At 36.6% G+C, this 24,772-nt stretch overlaps 1 protein-coding gene across 5 annotated transcripts in view; it reads right to left on the bottom strand.

The window, feature by feature from the left end:
- RPS6KA3 (ribosomal protein S6 kinase A3) overlaps nt 1-24,772 on the bottom strand; it is a 109,740-nt gene that overhangs the window by 58,526 nt on the left and 26,442 nt on the right. For 2 of the 5 annotated variants that reach the window (XM_037046247.1, XM_037046243.1), the window contains 2 exons: nt 24,394-24,430; nt 18,593-18,649 (listed from right to left, as the gene is read on the bottom strand). In XM_037046247.1, the coding sequence (XP_036902142.1) occupies nt 18,593-18,634 (42 nt within the window). In that variant the 5' untranslated portion in view covers nt 18,635-18,649; nt 24,394-24,430. Of the gene's footprint in view, nt 1-979; nt 1,241-18,592; nt 18,650-24,393; nt 24,495-24,772 lie in introns of those variants that run through there. The other 3 variants (XM_037046244.1, XM_037046246.1, XM_037046245.1) reach the window with 3 other exon arrangements.

Raw genomic sequence — 24,772 nt, 5'->3', positions numbered from 1 at the left:
TTAAGAAGATATTTTAATTTTTTTAGACAATCAAGATACATAAAAAGTATTTGGTTGGGACATATAATTAGGCTACTTATCCAAGCCATGGTGAAAAACCACTTTTTAATTTATTCTATATTACAATTCAACCAAACCCAATTTACTTGATTTGCTAACGTATGATAAATATGCTTGGCATTTTTCACTTAACCAAATTCTTAAAAACATTATTCCAAGCCAGCTTTTTATATCCATGTTTGAGAAAACAGTATTGCTGGTTCTCCAGACTAATATGCTCAATCACTGCCACAAAAAGCACAGTTTTCTCCCAATCAACACGTTTAGTTCTCTTTACAGAGTAGGAGGATAGCACAATTCTCACAGGAAAATATCAAGTAGATTTGGCAGGACTGTAGATTAAATACAGTACAAATTACCATTCACTAAGCACATTTGAACAAAGTAATGCTTTGAAAACTGTGCTTATTCTGAGTTAGATAAAATTACTTGCTTAAAGTTACTTAAATATAGTTGGTTAAACACTTCACATTTTTAAAGGAACCATTTTCAACAAAAATCTGATTTTAAGTTCTTGACTGTCTACATTCTTCTATCCGTCAAAATACTGCTTATATTATAGCAATCTCTTAAATATCAGTAAGTTCATATTCTTGCTTGTGCCTGGTTTAATATTAAGAGTTATAGTCATGTTTTACTACACAAAATTACAAACACTAGCAAGATAAAAATTACCCCAGCTTTAAAAAGCCAATGTAAAAATAAGATTACTAAATATCCAGACTTGAAATGTATAATACTTGTAAATGGCTTACTTTTAGTAAACAGCAATATAATCCTTTAAAAGTGCTACAAAAACTGGTTTTGAATTTTGAAAAGCGTCTTAAAAGAACACACAAAGTAATTGTTTAATTAGTATAATTATACTCAGTATCAAGTAAAACACATTTAGTCTTTAATGAAGTTAAATAAAGCTTACCTGTATAGAGCGAACACGAAAAGACAGAAATTTAAACATGGCTACGAAACCATGATGGTGAGAAAAGAATTTCTGACCGTAAAACTTAAGTTAGAAAGGGAAGGCCAGGCCCCTGCAAAGTTTTCTCCTACCAGCTGTTCCGGCAATTAGAAAATTTCCTGTCAGGCGGGTCCTGAAATGCTAGAAAAAAGAGGCCTGACAATTTTCCTGTGGTAAAAGAAAGGAGAAACAAATGGCGAGGGTACTAATGTAGCTGATAGGTAGAGAGGCCAGAACAGGAAACCAAAACAGATTTGCTGATAGCAAAATCCTGTTGTATAGTTCTTTACTCCTGGTTCCCAGAAATCCAGTGAATTTTCACAACCTGTGACGTGAACATTATTTTACTTCTCAGCCTTGAGAAATGCCAGTATTTCTTAACTATGTGACTCTTTAAAAGTAACTGAAACTAGCCAGCACTATTAAAATAAGTCATTAATGTACATGTGAAATTTTACCCTTTGTAATGTTTATACACACAATCCAAAGCACAGTCTCAAGACTACTTTAAGACTATATATAGACATGTCGTGGGTGTTCCCAGTCAGTGAGGAAGAGTTTCATAGCTATGGGAAGTAAATGATCACATGCAAAAGAAACTTTTTGATTGTGATATAAGGACATATTCTTCCTATCTTAAGGTGAAAGTAAATTACATCTACATCCAGTCGGTTACAAACATCAATTATCAACCAACTTAAAAATTTCATGCCCCATAGCTAACACTCCCATTCCTAGTTGATAAAAACTAAATAAAAATTGCAATCCCTAGGTTATTCCTGAGCAAACGGAACACTTACCAAAGAAGCCAACCTGGAAAAGGAGAGGTGAAGCTACCACACAACCCCTTATTCCAGAATCTCATCCTCTAGTAGCTTCTAGAAGTTCTTCTAATGTATTTTTGCTTTGGGAAATATTTTTTTAATTATACCAAGATAGTGGTGTTTAAATCAAAACAAAGGACAGAGCATTGAGAGCTGTGGGGAAAATGTGGCACTTAACATACATTTCATCTATGTGGCATCAACAAAACCCTCAAGCATTAATCTATGCTGCCAATACAAATTTAATAAAATTACAACATTTTCAAAACCTAAAGAGCTTCTGAAAACACCATGAACAAGGTGCTCGCTTTCTGGATGAAGGCATGTGTTTGATGATGGAGTTATCTATAATGGGAGCTCAGTTCAGCACTCCTTTATTGAGCAAATATTCGAGTGCCCATTAGGTGCAGGCTTTAGTAGCACTTAGTTATTTTAAACTTCATTCGAAACAGTTTTATCAGACTGTATTGTGACAGCTGTCATATCAGTGTGTATTTAAAAATAACATCAAAATTGGTGAAATTTTGTGCAGCTATTTTAATATTGAAGATGGAAGAAAATAAGCAACATTTTTGGCAGATTACACTTTATTATTTCAAGACAGGTAAAAGCACAATTGAAACGCAAAAAAAAAAAAGATTTGTGCAGTATATGGAGAAGGCGCTGTGATTGATGGAATGTGTTAGAAGTGGTTTGCAAAGTTTCTTGGTACCACTGACATTTTGGCCAAATAATTCTTCACTGTGGGGCTGTCTTATGCATTGGAAGATGTTTAGCAGCACCCCTAGCCTCTACTCATGAGAAGCCAATAGTGGCAGATAGCCGACATACTCCAAATATCCAAATCAATAATGTTATTGGTGAAAATGAAACATGTGTCTTTTATTTTACAGGAAAAAACAAACAGATTTTTTTGCCAACTCAATATAAATGACCTAATGGAAAGTAAAGAATAAAAAAATTTTCTCAAGCCCTGACCAGTGTGGCTAAGTTGGTTGGAGCATAGTCTGGTAACTTAAAGGTGGTGGGGTCAAGTCTCAGTTTGGGTGTATACTATTCCTGGTCTGGGTGCTTATGGGAGGCAACCAGTCAATGTTTCTCTCTCACATTGATGTTTCCCTCTCTCCCTTCTTCTGTAAGAGTAATAAAAATTCCTCCAGTGAAGAATAAAAAAAATAAAAGAAGAAATTCTCAAGTAAAAAGAAAATCTTATGTAAGCAAATACATCAGAATCAAATAGAGTCCCTATAAATATACAAAATAAAACTTTGAAATGTGCCTGGGAAATTGTGCATTTCTCTTGATTAAAAATGCAAATCTAAATTTTTCAGCAAGTATAGCACTTAGAAAGTTTACCATCAGAACACAAACCCTCCCATCCCCCCAAAAGAATTACTTAAGACTCCTTAAAATGTTGCACAAGGGCCGTAAGGCTGACTGTCCAGAAGAAGCAAACATCATGGTTATTGCACAACAGATTAAGACATACGAAACAAAATCGACGTGTCTCTCTGTATGGAGTGGCCATCAACTTTATTCAAGTAATACTTGCGAAAAGGAGCACCCAAACAACCTTTTTTGGAATTTAAAGGATTAGTCGAAATTGGCTTTAATGACTACTGATGCTCAGGTTAAGAAGTCACAATTTGCTGTGCGTTGTGCTTTTTAACATTAGCTCTATGATAATGAAGCAATATGTCAGAGAGCAAAATCTGAAATAAGTCTTCCTGAGTTGAAATGATACCTTAATTAAAACAGCATAGGACTTCCGGTTAAGATGGAGGGGTTGAAAAAGCTTCACCTCCTTGTGCAACCACAGAAAGAATTACAACTAGACCCCCAAACAAATGACACCCACAACTGTGAGAAAATCAAGCTGTAAGGAAGCCTGACAACCAAGGACTTAAAGAAGCCACATCATCCTGATAGGTAAGAGGGGCAGAGACGCATGGAGATCAATGAATGTAGCACAAGAAGTGGCGGTGCCAGAATGGATGGTCCCACATTCACGTGTGCTGGATAAAAGTCCGGAGGGATACCTTGGGAGTGAGCAATTCCAGACCCAAGCCCGACTGTACGGCCCAGGGTTCCAGTGCCAGGAAGATAAACCCCCATACCTTCTGGCTATAAAACCAGTGGGGGTTGGGGTGGCAGACGAAACTGCCAAATTTTCATGAGATTCCACTTAAAGGGCCCGCCTGGACTTAAAAAGTGCGTAGAACCACCCCCTCTAGGACTCAGCACCAGGGCAACAGCTGGAAGGGCACTAGTCATACAGGGCAAGTGCTAGGAAAACCTCCAGAAGCCAGACAGTGGCATGGTCCCTTCTCTGAGCCCTTCCCCCACTCAGAGCCACAAAGCAGTGAAGCAGGTTGCCCTGCCCTGGCAATTACCTAAGGTTCCACCCCACACAATTTACAGGTGCCTTTTATATAATAGGCCATGCTACTAAGACAGGGAGTCAAAGCAGTTCTACCTAATACACAGAAACAAACACAGGGAGGCTGCCAAATTGAGGACACAAAGAAATATGGCCCAAATGAAAGAACAGAACAAAATCCCAGAAAAAGAACTAAACAAAGTGAAGAAAACCAACCTATCAGAAGCAGAGTTCAAAACACTGGTGATCAGGATGTTCGAAGATCTCACTGAGTACAGCAACAAAATAAAAAAAAATCTACAGGGAACCAACAGAACAGGAGATGAAGCCAGGATTCAAATCAACAATTTGGAACATAAGGAAGAAATAAGCGTCAACCAGAACAGCAAGAAGAAAAAAGAATTAAAAGAACAGAAAACAGTATAAGGTGCCTTTGGGATATCTCCAAATGTATCAACATCCAAATGATAGGGGTACCAGAAGAAAAGAAAGAGCAAGAAATTGAACACTAATTGAAAAAATAATAAAGAATACTTCCCTAATTTGGTGAAGGAAAGAGACATACAAATCCAGGAAACAGAGTCCCAAACAAGTTGGACCCAAAGAGGACCACACCAAGACACATCATAATTAAAATGCCAAAGGTGAAAGACAAAGAAAGAATCTTAAAAGCAGCAAGAGAAAACCAAAGAGTTACCTACAAAGGAGTTCCCATAAGACTGTCAGCTGATTTGTCAAAAGAAACCTTGCAGTCAAGAAGAGACTGGCAAGAAGTATTCAAAGTCTTGAAAAGCAAGGACCTATAATCTACATTACTCTACCCCACAAAGCTTTCATTTAGAATGGGAGGGCAGATAAAGTGTTTCCCTGACAAGGTAAACCTAAAGGAGTTCCTCATCACCAAGCCATTATTACATGAAATGTTAAAGGGACTTATTCAAGAAAAAGAAGAGGATTAAAACTATGAACATTAAAAAGGCAACAAACTCCCAGCTATCAACAACTGAATCTAAAAACAACAACAAGAAAAAACTAAGCACACAGGAACAGGAATAGGAACAGAATTACAGGAATGGAGATCACATGCAGGGTTATAAGCCGGAAGGGAGAAGGGGGACAATGAGGAAAAGGTGCAGGGATTGAGAAGCATAATTGGTAGGTACAAAATAGATGGGGGGATATGAAGAATAGCATAGGAAATGAAGAGGCCAAAGACCTCATACGCATGACCCATTGACATGAACTAAGGCGGGGGAGTGCTGGAGGGAAAGGGGGTACCAGACAAAGGGGGGGCTAAGGGGGAAAATTCTAATTGAAAAATTGTAAGGGAGACAACTGTAATAGCATAATCAATAGAATATACATATATATTTTAGAAACAGCATGTAAAAAAGATAAACAGAGGGACAGAAAAGAATACATGTGACACTTTACATCTGAAAGAAATGTTAGGACATTTGGCTACCTGTTTGGAAAATACAGAAGCCACAAAGCAAAATATTGATATAGATTTGATTACAAAACTCAGAACTTCTCTAATCAACAGGCACCATAAACAAAGCTGAAAGATTAGCTCCTGTGACTATAATCCCTTATAATCTTGTTACAACTCACTCAGGACTGAGCCTCCTTTCTTTGGGTGTTAGCTATCATCGAACAAGAATTAAAGCTCTTAAGGCCCTTTGGTACATTGCTTATGGCATTTATTACCATTTGAGCACATCTTATTGTCCCTACCAGATTTATATTCAGAACAGGCACGGTACTTACCTTTGTATTCCCACAGTAAATAACAACATATAAGAAACTGAAATAATGGCTTCCTGAATAAGTATCACATGCTGAAATCTGAAATACATATTACCTGTGGGGTTGTGTGCGTAAAACTAGATAGTATTGTTCAGACTTTTCCTGCCTCTAACTCTTTGTGAAAACTTATCTTATTATAATAAAATTTTTAGCTAGTTTTTCTTCATTTGTATACCTTATTGGTTTCATCTACCTTATTACTCAAACAGTAACTTTTATTATAAAATCGTGCATGTCACACTGGCCAGTGTGCCTCAGTTGGTTGAAGCACTGTCCCGTAAACTGACCTATAAACTGCAAGGTCATGGGTTCAATTTCCTGTCAGGGCACATGCTTAGGTTGCAGGTTTGGTCCCCGGTTGGGGTACCTGTGAGAGGCAACCAATCAAAGTTTTTCACATCAAAGTTTCTTTTCATCTCTCCCTCCCTCCCTTCCCCTCTCTCTCCCTCCCTTCCCCCCTCTCTAAAATCAATAAGCATGTCCTCAGATGAAGATTTAAAAATTATGCATGCCCATTATGGAAAACTTAAAAAATAAAAATACATGAAAAAGAAAAAACAAGAGAGTAAAAATCACTATTTTGGTCCATTTTTTCCCAGTCTTTTTCTGTATATACACATGCACACATTTAGACCATACTATATATATTATCACTTCTTTTTGTAAAGGGCCAGACAGCAAATGTTTTTGGCTTTGCAGCAAATGTTTTTGGCCATGTGGTCTCTGTCAACTCTGCTGCTGCAATGGGTGATGTTGTGTCCCAATAAAACATAATTTACAAAAACAGGAGACAAGTTTTGGGTTTCCTTCGCTGACCCTTGTTCTGTATTATTAACCTTCAATGCATTATTCACAACTGCAGAGGATTCTATTATACAAATCCCCTGTGGTTGGATATTTATCTTCTATACTATTCGGATATTCCTATCCTTTGTGGACATTGACAAGCACTTAGAAATAGTATCTAGGAGTGAAATTGCCTTGCTAGAAGCAGAGTTTTCAGCATTTAAATTTTTTTTATTGTAATTTAGTTGCCAAGTCATCCTCCAGAAAGAATCTAAATAATGGGGAATCACATCAACACATCAGGCAGGGGCACACTAGAGCCAGGCCAGGAAGGGGCCAAATCTGGTCATGCCAATCTGTTTACCTGTGAGCTCCTGCTGTTTTCCCCCTACAATGTCTACTGCTGACTCGAATAGTTGCTACAAAGACCATATGGCTCACAAAGCCATTAAAATATTTACTACCCAGCCCTTTATAGACAAAGTTTGGTCTACAGCCCTCAAACAGAAAGAACAGCAGATGCAAAAGACCTGAAATAGGAATCAACTTAATGAATTCAAAACATAAAAGAAAGACCTTGGTGGCTGCAGAATGTGAACACTGAAGAAAGAGACCAAGATGAGGAGGTAGGATGGGTCCACATTATATAAGGCCTTATAGATTACCCAGAAGCTTGGGTTTGGATTTTATTTAGAGTATAATGGAAAGCTAATCTTCCCAATTTTAGGCAATGGCATCATTACCAATCCCCCAAACCTTTTAAGTCCTTTTTGGCTCTTTCCTTTCTTATCTAATTTCCCTCCATTCATATTGATCCACCAACAAGTTTTATTTATCTCTGGAATTAACATCACATCTATTTCTAGTTCCTCCGCTGCACTCAGTACAAAGCCTCATCATCTAGTGCCATCCACTTTCTGATTTCCCTGTGCAATCTCTTCTCTTCACAGCAGCCTGGAAAATTTTTTTTAAATTTTTTTTAAATTTAACTCTTGTTCAAGTACAGTTTTCTTTCTTGTATTCCCAGCCCTGCCCCTCCCAGTGCTCCCCACCTCCCTCCCATTTCCTCCCCCCACCCTTAGGTACTGTCCATGTGTCCTTTATACTTGTTCCTGTGAGTCCTTCCCCTTTTCCTCTATGATTCTCTCCCCTCTCCCCTCTGGACCCTGTCAGCACGTAGCCTGGAAAATCTTAAAACACAAATCAGACTGGGTCATGCTCCTACCTCAAATTCTTCAGTGGCCTCTCATTACAGAGCAAAACTCAAATTTCTCATGGTCTCTGGAGCACAAGGCAAACAGTAGTAAATGCTACCTTGATCCTGACCTTGAAATATATTCACTAAATCATTCAAATATGATAACATTTGGTTTTAAACATGTTTTATAATGCTAAAGTCAGACTACTTCCTCTTTACTAAAAGCAGAATATTTAGTTCTTACAAGAGAATTATGATCTACTTTTATTATCGATTAATTGTCTATTAATAAAAGAATATATAATTCTATCCTTTTTATTATCTATTAATATGGTCACTTAATGTTTCTCCTTTGAGCTACTGACTTAATGACAGATCAGATGTCCTAATATGCTTGTATTTCTGGGAAGATCCATTGTTTTATCTGATTTATAATTTTCTAGAAGTTTTACATTTATATTCATAAATTAGCTGATTCCTTCTGTGTCAACTTTCATTTTTAGACCTATGTTAACTTTATAGAACAAACTAGAAGGCAATGAAGATTTTCCCTAGGTTTTGGGACAATTTAAAGGTCACAGGAATGATCTATCTCTTGAAAGTTTCAAACATTTCTCCTACCAAATCATTGGAACCTGGCACTGTAGTTACGAGAGAGGGCTCAGTCTTTAGTAAGTTAAATTTCTCCCTTGCTGTTGTTATAACTCCATTTTTCTATCCTTTCTTAAATGATATCATTTAGATTTTCCTAAAAACCCACATATTTCAGAGAGACTTTCATATTAGTATAAGTTTTAAATTAAACTTAATAAAAATGTCAAGCATACATAGAAGTAGACAGAAGAGAGTAAGAAACTCTTAAGAATACAGCATTCAGTTTTAACAATCAACTCATGTCCAGTCCTGATTCATATGCTCACTCCCCCCATACTACATTATTTTGAAGCAAATCCTAGACATTGTATCATTTTATTTGTAAATATTTTAGCTGTTATGATGTTTTAATCTACTTCTTATCTGTGGTTATATCCTATTTTGCTTTCCTAGTGCTGTGCATTTGTTCCCTGCCCCTCCGTTTTCTAATTCACTGATTTTGGAATTTATATTTAATTCCTTCCCCTTGCTTTTCATAGGTTTACTTTGTGGTTCTTTGTCTAGCTTCTTTCACTGAGTCCTTAGTTCCTTTATTTGAATTCTTATTTATAATATATTGTCTTTCAACTATAATTCTAACAATATCATTAACATACTACTATGTTCTAAGTACCACACTTTACATGAAATTATTTCAGTTAATTCCTACCACAATTGAGATAGGTATTATTATCCATACTACAGATGAAGAAACTGAGGCTCAGAGAGAAGTTAAGGAAACTGCTACCCAAGTTTGCACTGTGATGTTGGTGGAAATATAACCACGTAATTTTATCTGGGAAAGGAGTGTGTATATGTATGGCCAGTGGCTGATTGATGTCAGAAACCATTAAGTGCTAAACCTTTAAATAAGACCATGAAGGAAGACAGCTCAGTAGAGGGTCCACAGCAGTTTCTGAACACTTCTATACCGTACATTTGTTGGGCAAAACCCCAACCCTAGTCAAGCCCAATTACCAACCATCTTCATGACCCCATGATGGCTGAACCCTTCTAGAGAAAAATTAACCCCTATGATAAAAACTTAAAATTAGTATGTTATTGACAAATTCCTTTGGAAACATTTTTATATGAATCATTAAAATTTTCAGATAGCAAAGGATATCCATTTAAGTACAAGAGTACTCTCAAGTACACATCCATCAGTAGATAACGTTACAAAGTGCTAAGGATTTTAAGGTTTTAAATTAGAGATGGGAAAAAAGTTTCACGATCCTCGACCTGAACCAAAAGGTAGTGGCTTCTGAGAGCACCAAGAGGGGTTGCTTCTAAGGCTCTGTCTCGAGGGAAAGCTTGTTATGTTCCACTCACAGTATCTCCCATGAGCATGGAGAGAGGGCGAGGCAGTGGCAGCACCAACGTCCCAGGTGGACTCCTGAAGTAGTGGCACCCCCTAAATCACAGGTGGCAAACACAAGCCCTGCAGGCCGAATCCGGCTCTCCACCTTGTTTTATCTGCCCAGCACCTTGTTTCTACCTGGTGGCAGTGCCAAGCTCCTTGCCTCTAGTTAAGGAGCAGTTACGTTTATACAGTCCTAAAGTTACATTCAGCCCTTTGAAGGCAACTGTGAGGCTGATGTGGTCCCCCATGGAAATGAGTTGACACCCCTGTCCTAGGTGGTGTTGCTCATATCTCTATCCACACATTTTTTTCTGCTTAGACCGATGTTCTCTTTACTAAGTCATATTTGTCTAAAATGGTTTAAATTAAAACATTCATTTAGATAAAGGGATTATAACTTTTAATATGCCAATATTTCAGGTTGACTCAATAAAACATTCATACTTGAATATAACTTAATCAAATCATCTTGCTCTCTTTCCAATTATATTGGATTAAATCACTCAAATTGAAAAAATAGGTATTGTGATCAATAGACTAGAGCATAGGAGAAGCAATTTTGGATCAGAGGTGCCATATGAGTTAGGCAAACCATGATTTTAAAAAAAAGAGGGGGTTTACATTTTTTTTTAAAGATTTTATTGATTTATCTTTAGAGGGGAAGGGAAGGAGAGAGGGAGAGAAATATCAATGTGTGGTTGCCTCTCGTGCGTCCTCTGCTGGGAACTGCTGGGAACTGGCCTGCAACTCAGGCATGTGCCCTGACTGGGAATCGAGGGTTTAAATCTTTTTTCAAAACTCTGAGGTATGAAGGAAAGGAATGCTAAGAAGTGAAAGGAATGCTAGGAAGTGAAAAAAAGCTCTGAAAGAGAGCAGAAAGTGTAGCAAAAGGAAACCTTACACGCTTGAAAATTCTACCTATTATAGAGATGCTCCATTTAATACTACTATACAGTGCTAATTATAATGCTATTTCTCAGGAATATTTTCCTTAGTGGTATATACTTAATTCTACTAGAGTATATTTTCCCATGTTCTGAGTGCTAAAATATGCTCTCAGTCAATGAGAATCAGAACAGATAATATTGTACACTAGCATTTTTCAACTGGTGTGCTGCAAGTATTTTTAAAACATGCAATACCTGACTATTTACTCAGGGGCATTAACCTCTTTTCCCTTACATTGCCAAGTTGAAAAATGACAACAGTCAACACAACAATAGCTGCCCAGTGTAAAGGAGTCAAAATTATACCTACTGTTTATCAGATCAGCAAGAAATATACTTTTTGGTGTGCCACAGAATTTTAGTAATTAGTTTGTGTGCCATGAGATGAAAAAGGTTGAAAATCGGTGCTTTACACAGTAAGTGCTATTAAAGTACCACTCCACAAACGTTCCCACCAATGAGCACTCTATTGTGCTTTCCTGTGTTGAATGGGTTCTTCAGTCTATTGTCAACTCTGCTAGGATTCCCTTTCTGTAGTTTATTTTGTATTTGAGTCATGATGACTGTAGGAAGTATGCAAGCTGTGTGCTGGACTCATGACTACAAGTATCATTTTGGATCTTCAAATGCAAGTTTTAAGGCAGTTTCTGGGAACCTTCGAGGAAACGGAGAAAACCATGGACAAGTGGCAACTGGTGAGATTCCCTGGATATTGTGAAGGCCATCATACACATCACTGCAGCCTTAGGGTTACTGTATGAATGGTAGCTGGAGTAACGGCATGCATGGAAGTTGGAAGAAACTACTGCTAGGGGCCCATCATGACCTTTAAGGGACTTAAAAGAACAAGGCATTGCAAGTGTACTCCTGCCTGTGTCCTTCACAGGGTGCTGCTCCTTAATCTGGCATTTAAGGTCATCTATAATGTATGTTCACTTTATCTTTTTAAACAAGCTTTCTCCAATCCTTGACAATCATGCTTGTGACTATGATACAAGAGCTACAGAGCTATGTACAATGTTTAGGACTATAGTAATACAATATTTACAAAGTTGTTGCTATGACCAACTGAGGTATATATGGTCATTAGAAAGACTGATAAAGGTAACAGAAGGATCAAAGGACCAAGTTAAGAGAAAGTCCATCATTCCACAATTTTTTCTGAGGCCAGGCCTGTTGTCACCACAAAACCACTAGATACTACCCGAATTCCTAAGGGGCCTACTTTACCCTCCCTGGTGAATAGCCTGAGAGAGCAGGATCGGCATCTCGAAGGAAGAGGACAAGAGAATTAACACTTACTGGGCTCTTACTTTGTGCTAAGTATTCATTTACCTCCTTTAATAAATACTCAAGCCCCAGAAGAATCTTCACTTGTACAAAAACCGCTAAGAGAATCATTTCCCACAAAGCAAGAAACTGCTTTAATGACTCTTAGATGAATATGGAGACCTCCACAGTCAAAATTCCCTACTGCTCCAGCATGGATTATGCAGAGTATGGAGTCCTCTGGCCAGCTGACAAAGGATGGCAAATTCTGGAGCCCAGGAAGCTTGAGGTGCTGCTACACAGCATTCTACTTTTTGCTAGACAGTCTTTCGCCACAGCCCCACCAAAATAAAGAATAAAAATTATCATCTCTCCAGCAGGGAAATAAAAACAAGATAGTGGTTAGAGCAAGTTAATTGGTAAGAAATTCGACTAAATAGACATAAATATGGATTCATATGCAAACACTCCTGGGGAGGGAGATAGGGAAAGGTGCTAACTATCTGTTAGGTTCTGGAATGAACCAATTTAACTCGATATATTTTCTTATATATTTATGAGATACATGGAGGAAATAAAAGTTTTTAGTTCAGGCATAGAAAGACAAGAAAGGATCAAACCTTTAGAAAGCCAGAAAGGAAAACAGCATTAAAATTCCAAAGATGGAAGAGAAGTGGATGTAGGATACAGGAAGGAGTCAGACGGCAGTGCAAAGAATAAAGGAAAGAGAGGAAGAGCTGAAGTGCGAAGAAGAGGGAAATGCAGCCAAAATAAAAGGGCTCTGGTGCAAACAGACGCCAGGGGACATGTTCAAGAGACATCACGGGGGCAGCTCCACCACTCAGTAGGAGGCTTTCCCTTGATCTCCCTATGTCCAGCCCAGTATCTCACCCCACTTCCTACTATACCTGGGGTTTCCCAAACCTGGAGCCTCTCTGGTTCATCTTTTTCCTCTGAAATACCTTCTGTCTCTTCCAGGGGTAGGAGACAGGACAGAGTGGAGGTTCTTTATATAGATATTCAACTAATCTCTCTTTTCAGCCCTGTGCCATATCTCCACTTGCTATAGTACCTTGTGACCTCATTCTTAAGCTCTTCTGAGACTTTGGGGGCCAGGAATAAGGCTTGCTTCCTGCTGATATACTCATCTAAAAGCACTTAGGTCCTATAACTTCTCCTTGTTATGAGTCTTTTTTTTTTAATAGATTTTATTTATTTATCTTTAGAGGGGAAGGAAAGGAGAGAAGGAGAGAATATCAATGTATGGTTGCCTGTCATGAGTCCCCTGTTGGGAACTAGCCTGCAACCCAGGCATGTGCCCTGACTGGGAATCGAACCGCGATCGTGTGGTTCACAGGCCCGCGCTCAATCCACTGAGCTACACCAGCCAGGGCTGTTATGAGTCTTTTATTTGCTTTTTATATTTCTACATTGTGGTTCAGTTACAGAAGTCTTCGAATTTCAAAGACCACATTTCTGGTTTTTATTCCTCTTATTATTTTCAGATAATTTCCCAGAGAAGAGGACAAAAACAGCTTTATCTTGCCACTTTAAAACTAGAAGTTGTCCTTGTATGCTTTTGTGTCTCCAACAACCTAACAGAGTTTTTGGCACTCAAAAGACATTCATTAACTATTTGGTTAATGAATGATCAGATGCAGTTACAGACTAAGCTGCTGTAACAAAAAGACCTCAAATCGCAATGACTCAAACAAAATAAGTGCCTATTTTTCTCTCATGGAGTAAGTAAGTAAGAGGGTAGGTTAGGGTGAAGAGGTGTCACCATATAATTAGGCCATTAAAAGACCCAGGTTTCTTCTCTCTTGTTATTCTCCACTTTATGGGGAAAAGTTGTGGTCAAAACTGGCTAACCATTACACTCTGCATTCTAGCCCATGGAAAAGGGGCTGTAACATACAAAAAAGCCTTCCAGTTGACAAGTTCCATACATATTATTATTTCATAGGTTCTACAGGCCAGGAATCTAGGCCAACAAACATCAGCTTGGAAGAGATCTCTTCTCCATGTTCAGATGAGACCCTACCCTGGCCAACTGCTTAATCGCAATCTGTGAGAGACTCTGATCCAAAGAATAAAAAAATTGAAGGTTGTCCTTCTAAAGGAATTGTTACGTGAAGGAAAAGGGTACCTGGTGGCAGAAATATCAAGAGTAACACTTACTGATTGTTTCTCTTAAAGATTTTATTTATTTATTTTTAGAGAGAAGGGAGGGAGAAAGAGAGAGAGAGAAACATTGATGTGCAAGAGAAACATCCATCAGTTGACTCTAGCATGCTACTGACTGGGGACCTGGCTTACAACCCAGGCATGTGCCCTAACTGGGAATCGAACTGGTGACCTTTCAGTTTGCAGGCCAGCGCTCAATCCAGTGAGCCACACCAGCCAGGGCTGATTGTTTTTACATTTGCTTAAATGCTAATAAATGCATGCTATAGGCTAATGAAGTGAAATGCTTCAAGTGGTTTGGGAGGTATAGACCTCCCCAAATCTAGACCAAATGTGAAAGTTGCCTTGGGCACTAGGCCCCATGCCTAGGTCCCTTTGCTAGCCAGAACATAATTCATGTATTCACTTAATTAAGAAGCACTTATTGGGGGTGCTGGATATAAAACATGGAATAAGTCAGGTACGGCCACTACCTCATGCACCTTACAGTTTAGTGGGAAATATAAACAAGATAAAAAAAGCAATAGAATCTAATGTGGTGTTGCTATTTAGGATATGCATAGACTGCTGCAGCAGCACAGAGGAAAAACACTGAAGTCAAGGTGAAAATGGAACTGATAATTGTATCAGAAAGATGTTTCAGTTTAAAATGATATAAAAACTTGGATCTGAAGGATGATCACGAATTAACTGGAATGGGGTGCTAAGGGGAAAAAATTCTGGGAGAGGGAACACTGCCTCTGAAGTCCCAGAGGCAAAACAGAACCAGATACATTTGAGTGACTGGGCTTTTGTCTGGGCTTTATTTAAAGGGAGCATAAAACTATTAAAGGGTTCTAAGAACAGTACAATAATCTCACTCTTCCATAACTGACATAATGTTCATGAAAATGTGTTTGGTTTCTGAAAAATTAACTTTCCCAAGATGTTAAAAACCATGTAGAAACATAATTTTTTTAATATACTGGCAATAACCATATGGAAGGCAAAGCAGAAAATATAATAAATATTATATTGTAAGATTACAATATAATAAAATATCTATGAATTATCTTAATAAGAAATAGACAAAATTATATATTAAGAAACCATAAAATTTTGATAAATGCTATAAAAGAATACCAGAATAAATAAGTGGCCTTGGATGTGAAGACTCAATATTATTAAAATAATTTTCTTCAAGTTAACCTATAAGTTAAATGCAATTCTGATAGAAAATTCCAATAACTTTTTCAGGAATACTTGATAAATTGATTGTTAAATTTATCTGGAAGATGTACAAGACTACTATTTTGAAAAGTAAAAAAGTGGGAAGGCTTGCCTTGCCATATATAAAAAAATAATAGAAGTATAGTAACTGAAACTGTATATGAAGTCAAAACCTGCAAAAGCGTTGTAGGTTGAACTGTGTCCCCCCACAAAAGGTATGTTCAATATTCTCTATGCTGTATTTTACATGGTGCCACATGGGTACTAGACTTACTGGGGTGACCTCTTTGTAAGGTACATAAATGTGTAATTACTATGCCATATAGTTGAAATTAATATTGTATGTTAATTATAACTGAAAAATAAAATTTAAAAACCTATTGAAAAAGTATGTTCAAGTTCTAATCCCCAGAACCTGTGAATGTGAACTTATTTAAAAATGGGGTCCTTCCAGATGTAATAATATTAAGATGAGGTCAAACTGGAGTAGGGTGGGCCCTAATGCAATGACTGGTGTCCCCCAAAAAACAGGAAATTTTTGAAGAGACACACACGGAGAATGTCATGTTGACAGAGGAGGTAGAAACTGGAGTGATGCATCTACAAGCCAAGGAACGCCAAAGACTGCTTCACCGGAACCGGAAGAGGCAAGGAAGCCTCCTCCGGCACCTTCAGGGAGAGCAAGGCTCTGTCAACATCTTGATTTCAAACTTCTAGTCTTCTGGACTGTGAGAGAACAAATTTGTTGTTTTACGCCACCCAGTTTGTGATAATTTGTTAGGACAGCCCTAGGAAACTGATACCAAGGGTGCATGGCAATTTTCTATTGCCGTACAATGCCATACAATTTTATATTGCCATAAAATGATAAAAGAAGGATCTCAAATGAGTGGGAATAATTGGGTTTTATTTATTCAATAAGTAGAGTTTAGGACAACAGGTTATTCATTTGGAAAGGAAGGTTAGATTTCTATATCACAACAGGTGCTAAAATTCCAAGTAGATCACAGATCTAAGTGCAAAAATTAAACTACAAAATTGGTAGATGAAAATGTAAGAGAATATTTTTATAACCTTGGTGCAAGGAAGGATTTCTAACCAAAACATAAAACCCAGAAGCCAGATCCAATGACTTTTAAAAACGAAAACTTCTATACATATACAACATAATCAATCTTAAAAAATAGGGAGAAAATGTTTGCAAGATACTTTACAAACATGGAGTTAATATCCATAATAGATAGAGACAATACAGATCATAAGGAGACGAGTAACCCCAAAGAAAGTTGGGCAAACACAAATATACCAAAGCATGGATACTCAACTTCACTAACAGTCAAATGAGATGTAAGTTAAAATGAGAAAGTATTTATTTGGAGGGGCTCAAATTAAAAATAATTTCTTTGTTTTAAAGATTTTACTTATTTTTAGACAGAGGGAAAGGGAGGGAGAAAGAGAGGGAGAGAAACATCAGTGTGTGGTTGCCTCTTGCATGCCCAGCACCAGGAACCTGGCCTGCAATCCAGACATGCGCCCTAGCTGGGAATCGAACTAGTGACCCTTAGGTTAGCAGTCTGACACTCAATCCACTGAGCCCCATCAGCCAGGGCTGGTAACATAATTTCTGATAATATTCAGTGTTGAATATCCTGTTTGACCATACCCTATTCAACACTATAATTAATTTTTGGTTTGGAGGGCAATTTGGCAATGTCTACTGAGATTTAAATGTCGTACATCCTTTTCTAAGGCTGTATCCTAATGAAGCACAAGTTCACAACAATATATAGGGGAAAATTACCGTAGTTTTCAGACTGTAAGACGCATGCTCCCATTTGGGAAGAATAATGGTTGTTAATGCTGCTGTTGAGTTCTGTTAGATTTATATTGGTAAAATATTACGTTATTTATGTTATTAAATATTTTACTGCATTTTTTGCCTCAAAAATTTTTTTCTATTTTTCTCTTCTAAAACCTAGGTGTGTCTTATGCTCCAAAAAATATAGTACATTAAGTATAGAACATGCATAAAATAGATTATACAACAATTTAAAAGATGCAGATCCACACTTCCTGTCATAAAAGATGTTTAAGACATTAAAGTGAAAATAATAAGTTGCAGAATATATGTATTTTGTAAATGTCAACAATAATTGTCTTATGCATAGAAGAAAAAGGAAATTAATACTTGAGCTGCTAACAATCGTTTTCTTGAAGAGGAAGACAGTTTACTAACTTGCCTCTAATAAATCTATGGCTAGTTTGATTTTTTAATTTCTTTAGAATTTACTTATTTATTTTTATTTATTCTTTTTAAAGATTTTATTTATTTATCTTTAGAGGGGAAGGGAAGGAGAGGGGGTGAGAAATATCAACATATGGTTGCCTTTCGTGAATGCCTTGCTGGGAAACTGGCCTAAAACCTAGGCAGGTGCCCTGACTGGGAATGGAACCGTGGCTGTTTGGTTCACAGGCCCGCACTCAATCCACTGGGCTATACCAGCCAGGGCCTATTTATTCATTTTTAAACAGAGGAAAAGGAAAGAAGAGAAACATCAATGTGTGGCTGCCTCTTATGTGCACCCTACTGGGAACCTGGCCCACAACCCAGGTATGTGCCCTGACTGGGAATCAAACTGGTGACCCTCTGGTTTGCAGGCTGGAACTCAATCCACTGAGCCACACCAGCCAGGACTGAATTTTTTAAAAAATAATAAGATTTAAGGTACTAATAAAAAACTGGCAACAATATAAAAGCAACTGTTTTTCATTCTCTTAAAATCAGTCTTATCCGTTTTTTTAAATGTCACTGGCATATTCAAGGATGTATTTTGGTAAAATTCATGTGGAAGCATCAACAAATTTCTAATACCATAAAATTGTCATTTTGCTCAGCTTAAAAGTAAGAATACTTAAACTTTATGGTATCTCAGTTATCTGTATCTTTTATTATACAATACTTTACTTACAGTTTGTGGATTAATCTCCTCCTCTCCCATAGGTTCATCCATAATTTGCTGTCCATTCTGCGAAAAGCACAGCAAGTAGAAAGTTACCAAAACAGATCTCACATCAGTTAAAGTTAAATGAAGGCAGGCAAAACAAATTCATATAGGAATATTTTTGCCCCTGAAGGGTTCTAATGAAGCACAGAACCACTATGTAAGTATGCAGTTGCCAATCTGCAATAAGCTGTGCTTCAAAAGTTAATATGTAAATTGTTTATTTTAAACTATAAAAACACTCTTCCATGGGAATGATATAATAAATGATAATTACCTTTCCAGGGGGACCCTTGAGTTTATTTTAACACTTAAATGCATTACAAATGGTCCTATTCAAACCTCATCAAATTACATTTACAATATTTTATATGGGAAAACACTCTAAATTCCAACTCCACTGACAATTAATCAGGGCAACTGATTAATTATTTTGGGGGGAAATTAAGCTAGTCTCTATATCAAAAAAGATTCCAGATGAACTGAACATTTAAACGTCAAAAATAAAATTATACAAGTATTAGAAGAAAATACAGGTGAGTAATACTTATGGGGTAAGAAGGATGGAAATCATAAAGAAAAAATTGACATCTGAATCCATAAAAGTTTAAAACTTCTGCCAGACAAACAAAAATTAATTACAAAAAGAAATAAAAACAACATATGACAAAGGGTTGGTATCTTCAATACATAAAGAGCTTTGTTTTACAAACCTGTAAGAAAAAACGATGGACCTCAACAGAAATGAGCAATAAAGGAAAAAAGAGTGCAGCCTTAGTACTAATCAAGGAAATGCATTAAATTGAAAGATACCTTTGCCTTTCAAATTGGTAATGATTTACAGAAAAAGTAACACCCAGTGCTATTATGGGGAAAAGAGGACTCAGGATACACTGCTGGAGAAAATGTAAATCAGCTCAACCTTTCAGGAAGGCAAAATAAGTCTGTGCTTAAAAAAAAAAAAGAAACATAAACATTTGAAATGGCCCATCATTTTTGTTTATTTTTTAAAACAACAGACAAGTGTGCAAAGATGTACATACATACAAGAATGCTCACCATAACTTTTTTCAAAAAAGAACTTCAAATTGGAAATCTAAATTCCTACCAATAGAGAACTAGTTAAATATATTTGGTACATCCACATTATGGAATACTATGCAGCCATTAAAAACGATGATAAAGATGTAAATTTATTGACATGAAAAGACAGTTGCATGTAATAAGTGAAAAAGCAGTTTACAAAACAATATGGATTGTAATGATCCCATTTTAGGTAAATATATACATATTTCAATGTATATATTTATATGGGAAAAACTCTGAAAGGATATACACCAAAATGTTAACAGTGGCTATCTCTGAGTGGTAGAATTTTAGACAATTTAAATTTTGTTCGTTTTTTGCTTGTTTGAATTTTCTAATGTGCCTATAATGTCTTCAATGAATATGTATTATTTGTGTAATTTATAACAAAATAAAATAAAACCAGAGGCAGGAACATATAGCGTCTTATCTAGTTTCCTTACTTGAAAAAGAGGTGAATTCCCTTGACTACTTGTTAATTCAACAAATGTACAAGAATCTAAGCTGACCATCTTTGAAACACTATCAAATGGGAAATAAAAGGTAAACCACCCATTACCCTACAGCCCACATGAGGCATCTGTTCTGAGTATGAACTCCTCTCTCTACTCTCTCCATCCCTATTTAGTCATCCACTCATCCATTTACTTCATTTCATTCATGCTATGTTCTAGGCACCAAGCTGGAGATGACAGGTTAATAGAACATGTCCGTCATTCCAGAGGATCTCACAGGTCTACTAACCCATAAAAAGGGCGCCTTTCATTTTCAAACACTCACCGAGTAAGTTCCTAGGTTAGGAAATGCCTATACAATATTATGAAGTACAGAAATGGTGCCGAAATGAAAAAAAAAGGGGGGGGGCAGGTATAAAATCTTTATTTTCCCAAGATACTTTCAGAGGCCCATTTCTATGTTAAGGACTCAACTCTAAGATACATCTTTCTCCTAAAAGCTACAGCCATTTTTCAATTGAATACTGATTATCTTTACTCGGATATCCTGGACGAATCTGAAACTAGTTCTTAAGAACACTGGCTTTGGAGTCAGATGATTAGATCAGATTTCTGCTCTTGCACTAATTATGAAGCCTTAGGCAAATTATTTAAACTATCTGAGCTTTAGTTTCTTCATATGGAAAGTGACAATTACAAAAACTTATCTTCAGAGAGTTGTAAAGACTAAATGACATAAACGATATGAAACCCTAAGCACAGTGCCTGGCACTTAGTAAACAATCAATGTTAACTACTTTAATTACGTCCAAAATTCAACTTAATCACTCCCTCTGTGGCCCACCAATCTGCTATTTCTCCTATCTTTACTATCTTAGTGAATGTAACCATCATTCATCTAGTAACCCAAAGTAGATTGGGTCATTAATTGTATAGAGAGTTCTCTTTCTATTATAATCTGCTCAGCAGCTCCCCTATTATTTTGGCTTTCAGAACCCCTGGTCTAACCTGAGCTACACTTACATTTTTCATGGGAATATAATTTGAGAACCGTCTGCTCCTTGCAACTTTCGTGTGTGCAAAACAAGAATCACAACTTTTAACTCACTTTTTAAGGCAAACTGGTACAGTAGAAACAGCACTAAACTTGGAATTGGTGGACAGGGGGTAGTCCTTGGTCTGCCACTGACAAGCTTTATGTTTGGGGCAATTCAGATTATCTCCTGGACTATTACTTTTATCTGTTCAAAACAAGGATATGTGCCTTGTGTACCCAATGGGTTATCGTTAGGCTGAAAACTGAGTTAACTCCTAAGAAAGCACTTTATAAACTGTAAAGGGCTATACTAATGTAAATTGCTATTATTAAGGTGAGGTAAATTCATAAGGCTAAAATAATACTTCATAAAGTCCATTTGATCTTAAAACCAAAAAATGTTTAAGACTGATAAGGGATCTGGAAGGTCTGTTCCAAATATACGTCATATGTTTCCATTCTTTCTATCCCATCTTCATCTATATTTGAACATTATCAAGACAAGAATGCACTAATTCACCAGGCTGCCTACTACACCATATCTCAGAAAGAGCTTTGGCTGCTAAATAAAATTCTTTATTTTTTAGTAACTTTCCTCAGTAACAAATTCCCTTTAAGAGAGTTACTAATATATGATGGCTACCTTGCCTTCACTGTATCTGCAAAGTCACAGCAAGTAAATCTACAGCTATAACCACAAACCACTCCAATTGGGTCTGTTCTTTTCTAGATAGCTCAAGTTCCTTCAAACATTCCTTTTAGACAGATGAGACCAATTCTTTCTAAGCATGCATCCAATTCTTCTTAAAGGGTGGTATACAGAATTGCACGCAATGAACATTACAACCTTGATATGACCAATGCAGAGTAAACAGCATACCACCTCTTCTGTCCTAGATAATAACCTATATTAATGCAGGTCACATATGCAGTATTTTTGGAATGTCCCCAACACGTTGCTGAGTCATACTTAGTTTTCTGCTGATTAAATCCTTATCTTCTTTATTTACACGGCAACTAAGCCATGTATTCTCTGCCTCATGAAAAAAGCCTTACTTTTAAATATTGCTTCATTTTTCTCCAGTTTTGATCTATTGCTACAGATTCTATAGATTAGATTCCAAATTTGGAAATCAGTCAGTCTCTTCACAATTTTTAGCTTCATGTGATCCATACACTTTATCATATATTTTCTTTTCTAAACTCCTCACCCAGCTAATTAATAGTAATATACTAACAAAGCAATCTAAGAAAAAAATTGAGTAAAACATGATATAAAGGTATTTTATGTTTTACTTTTTGCAAAAATATTTATCTCCTTCCTTTCCAAGTTTAGCAAAGATTTAAATTTTTGAACAATTTAATTTTTAAAGCAGGAAAATATGAAGGCCAATGTTAATTTTACATACCAGTACAGGATCTTTACAAAGATCTACCAAAAAAGCGCCTTTACTTCAACAAATGTTTTGTTTCATTTCATCAAAACAAGGACTCAGATGTTATCTGCTAGAAATGAACACATTACTTCTGCAGCTAAGAAGTTTCCCTTTTGAAAAATGACCCTTAGCATCATTAGAGATTAGGTTACAGGGACAATCAGTCAGACTCACTGCAATGTCTATAGTTCTAAAAGTTCAAGAAATAGCACCTAATAAACAGGAAAATGTATTTCTCTAATTCTACGAAAGAGAGAAAACAGGTGGTCTGAATCTAGCTAGTACCAGGTTTAAATCCCAGTACTGTCAATGCTGTAGTTACCCGCCTTTAGGTAAGTTACTTACATTTTGAGCCTCAGTTTCTTCATTTGTAAGATGCATAGAATAGCTACCTCACAGGCATGTTGTAATTAAAAGGCTCCACCAAGGGACAGTAGACACTCAGTAAATGCTACTTCCTGTCCCCTCTTTTGCCTCATTTCACTGTGTAACATTTACATTTCTATATTTAACTTCTAAATGCAATGTAGTGAAACAAGTACTGGAAAGTGTGGAGATACCTGTTTCACCACTTAGTACAGCCAATTTCCTGCCAAAGAAATCATTCATATGTGTGGTATATTTTTATACAATGTGGCTAAAGAATGAGAACAGACAAAAATAATAGTTTAAAAGAGAGGCAAATATATTTATCCTCTCTCATCCCACTATAATGCCTTCCAGCCAAAAAACTGCAGAGCTTGGCAGAGTGTACATATGCAAATATTATGTGAAATACTGGGAAAGGTTAGAAAATTCTAATCACACTTTGTTAGTCTGAAATGTGTAAAAGTCAGAAATTAGATAATGTACAATATGGGTCTCATCAGAACAAATCAGGTAAAAGAGACTACTGGCTTGAGTTTCAGCAGTAATTTATTTTCAAAATAAATTCTAATTTGTGGTACAAAATTATCACTTAAGATCATCATCCTGGTTTAAATTAAAAGGGATGAACCATTCAAATCAGTAATTCCTAATCAAGGATCCAGGACTTCTAGAACATTCCCAAGAATTTCAAGAAAATTTCTGAAATGTTAAAAATAAGAACATTTTACTTAATCTTAAATTTTTATTTTAAGTAACTCCACTAAACAGATTGTTTTGCTGTAATGCCACGTTATAACAATGCATATTTCCAGGCTGCTGCATGATACCTTTGAAGAAAACATAAAATAAATTTTAAAAAATGCTTTGAGTTCAGCAGATCATCATGTACGAATGAATATACTAGGACTAAAAAAATTACCTGTGATTGATCAAATGCTAATTTTAACTTAGCAGGACATACCAGATACTGACATCTTCCTACCTAGAAACAAAATGTACATATGAACATAGGGAGAAAAGAATTCCTCACAGAGAACAACAGCCTGAAATAAGAGGAAAGGAGGAGAAAAAGAAAGGGTCCAGAGCCTTAGTGGAGACCCAGGTTGTAGAAATGAGCAAGGGCCGCACTTTTTTATACCACCTTCAAGTTTCCACAAGTATATTTGCCTTCCAAACTCCATGATATCAGCAATGATTTCCCTGCCCAAAGCTTATACAACAGGAGTTCCATGAAGGTGTGGAGGAGGAGGCATTAGAAACCTCTCTGAAACTTCAGTTAAGATACCATCATATTGTTCAGAATCCAAAAATATTCTATGCAATCACAATGCAACAGTAAGAAACAAGCATTTTAAATTCTTAATAAGGAAGGTATATAATCCTTACCAATGTATCAGGATTAAGAATCAGCTCCTCATTTATCCTAAGGAAATATCAGAGATGTGCATAAAGACTTATGTACAGTGATAGTCATCATACTCATTATACTGAAAAATAGAAAACAATCTAAATGACCAACAGGGGACTGGTTAAATAAATCATAATACATCTGTTCATATGTAGGAATACTACGCAATGGTTAAAACCAGGGCCTTGAAGAAAAGTTAATGATGCAAAGATATGCTTGCAGTATATTAAATGGAAAAGGATAAAAACTACATAGTAGGACCCCAAGTTTGTACCCCACCAACATGTGTGCATGTAACTGGCAAAGCATATATAAGAATTTTATCAGTAGTTACCTGGGTCATAGGGTTTTTTTCTT

The sequence above is a fragment of the Sturnira hondurensis genome, unplaced genomic scaffold (genome assembly GCF_014824575.4).
Source record: "Sturnira hondurensis isolate 20B ecotype Veracruz unplaced genomic scaffold, ASM1482457v3 Scaffold0005220, whole genome shotgun sequence".
Classification (NCBI taxonomy): domain Eukaryota; kingdom Metazoa; phylum Chordata; class Mammalia; order Chiroptera; family Phyllostomidae; genus Sturnira; species Sturnira hondurensis.
This window is presented reverse-complemented; position numbering and strand designations above follow the sequence as displayed.